Source organism: Salvelinus sp. IW2-2015, linkage group LG25 (genome assembly GCF_002910315.2).
Source record: "Salvelinus sp. IW2-2015 linkage group LG25, ASM291031v2, whole genome shotgun sequence".
Lineage (NCBI taxonomy): Eukaryota > Metazoa > Chordata > Actinopteri > Salmoniformes > Salmonidae > Salvelinus > Salvelinus sp. IW2-2015.
The window spans coordinates 20,136,210-20,138,749 of NC_036865.1; the positions used below are offsets into that span (position 1 = coordinate 20,136,210).

The 2,540-nt window shown below is 42.6% G+C and overlaps 1 protein-coding gene across 1 annotated transcript; it reads left to right on the forward strand.

Moving 5' to 3' along the window:
• Window positions 1-795: 795 nt before the first annotated feature.
• Window positions 796-2,133, forward strand: LOC111951637 (D(1C) dopamine receptor-like). The gene has a single exon (XM_023969844.1). The coding sequence runs from the start codon at window positions 796-798 to the stop codon at window positions 2,131-2,133; it is 1,338 nt and encodes a 445-aa protein (XP_023825612.1).
• Window positions 2,134-2,540: the final 407 nt, after the last annotated feature.

Sequence of the window (2,540 nt, forward strand, 5' to 3'; positions counted from 1 at the left end):
GTGCACTGCCAGAGCCCTGCAAAATGACGTCCAGCAGGCCACAAATGTGCATATGTCAGCATATGGTCTCACAAGGGGTCTGAGGATCTCATCTCGGTACCTAATGGCAGTTTGATTTCATAGAAGTGTGATTGACTTGGAGTTACATTGTGTTGTTTAAGTGTTCCCTTTATTTTTTTGAGCAGTGTACCATGCTCAGACTCCTAATGACTTCTCAAATGTGATTATTTGCAAACAGGGACAGTTTTGTTGCAAACATGACACACTGATTTGGCATTGGAGAAATATGATAAGATGAATTGGCCTATCTCTCTGTCCATTCTTAGCCTGTAWTTTTGATAATTTGTGRAGAGATTCTGCTAATATGTAAAATTATGTAGAATTGCATGAAATGTTTGGGAAACCTGTTGTAGGCTACAGATATGTCTGCCAATTTACTGGATGAGTTGACCACTGGTGCTAATTTTGTCTCACGGTTAGTGTCATCCTTGAGATGTCCATACCCCTTACCCATACCCAACCCCCTTTACATTTCAACTTTAATGGGGTGACGTCAGAGTTGTGACGTTCCAAGGATACGTTTAGACTTTTCAATTGTCTCACCTGCTATGAGTCATAGCCTATCACGAGAGAGGGAAGCAACCGATAGTTTTGGACGTTTTCTGTAGCCTCCTTTAGTCCATTTGAATGGATCCGGGTTTGGAAGCTGTCCGCTATATGAAAATAAAGACAGTGAACAAATACGTGGTTCAATGTGAAATCGAAGCGTTTCTACCCAAAGACAGAAAAGTGCAAATGGAAAACTATACTGGAAATGAAACTCAAGTTCGTTCGGAATCGGACGGCACAGACGAGGAGACCYGCGGGAATGGCGTGCGCGCGCTAATTGGATGCATTTTGTTTCTCCTCATTGTGTCGACACTGCTGGGGAACATGCTCGTGTGCGCTGCCGTAGTTAAGTTCAGGCACCTCCGGTCCAAGGTAACCAACTTTTTCGTGATTTCTCTGGCGGTGTCTGACCTCTTCGTTGCCGTCCTCGTGATGCCATGGGAGGCAATATCTGAGGTGACTGGCACCTGGCTGTTTGGTAGATTTTGTGGCATCTGGATAGCTTTTGACATAATGTGCTCGACGGCATCTATTCTTAATCTGTGTATCATAAGCGTGGACAGATACTGGGCTATAGCTAGTCCTTTTAGATATGAACGGAAAATGACCCACAGAGTTGCATTTATCATGATTGGAGTGGCGTGGACGCTGTCAATTCTCATCTCCTTCATACCTGTCCAACTGAACTGGCACATGGCCGACGAGGAGACGTCAGCGGGAAACTTTAGCAACCACTCTGAGAATTGCATAGCAAACTTGAACAAGACCTATGCTATTTCCTCATCACTGATCAGTTTCTATATCCCAGTGGTTATCATGGTTGCCACTTACACGAGGATTTACCGTATTGCGCAAACGCAGATACGGAGGATATCCTCCTTGGAGAGAGCCGCGGAGCAAGCGCAAAATAACCAACACCCAAACGTTTGCACGCACGAAAACGCATTAAAAACTGCTTTTAAAAAGGAAACAAAAGTGCTAAAGACCCTCTCCATTATCATGGGAGTTTTTGTGTTTTGCTGGCTGCCTTTTTTTGTCCTAAACTGCATGGTACCTTTCTGTGACCCTCCGTGCGTAAGCGACACCACGTTTACAATTTTCGTTTGGTTTGGTTGGGCCAACTCTTCGTTAAACCCTGTCATTTACGCATTTAACGCGGATTTCAGAAAAGCCTTTACAACTATTCTGGGCTGCAATAAAATTTGCTCAAGCAATACAGTGGAGGCTGTTAATTTCAGCAATGAATTGGTCTCCTATCACCACGACACAACGCTCCAAAAAGACGCACAAGTCTTGATGGCTACACAGCATCCTCACGCAATCCCAAACGTGGGAGAGGACACAACCCCACTGTCCGACAAAGTTTCTCTTATCTCAAACGCATCTCGCAATCACAAGAACACGTTGCTGCCAGCCATCGTCCAATTCCAGTGTGACGGGGAAATTTCACTGGATACCATAACGCCATTTACTTCAGCCGGAGCCATGGAATGCGACTCAATCCCTGGTCAAATCCACGATTAGAATCTTGCCCAATTAATTGTAGGTCATGATTAATTGAAGTATTGCATTCTTGATTTGTTTATTTAAAATMATATTTTATTGTAAGATCATTAACTTATTTTATGCCGTGCGTAAGTCCGTGCGCAATGTTATAATAGCTTTATTATCTCACTGATCGTCATCGATACATTTATGCTGMGATTCTTTTAAATAGGCATGTCTTGATAAATGAAGGAATTCACATAGAAATGTTAGTCTAGTTTTAGTCTTGCCACTACACACATTTCTAATTAATGGAACACAATTGAATGAATAAGCGATGTTGTGTATTGTACMAGAGGATATCCATGATATTTTGTTTGTGAATGCTTTTCATATTCATGCCAAAATACTTGCTTTAATTCATGAGAATGGTGGTGGTATTTCTG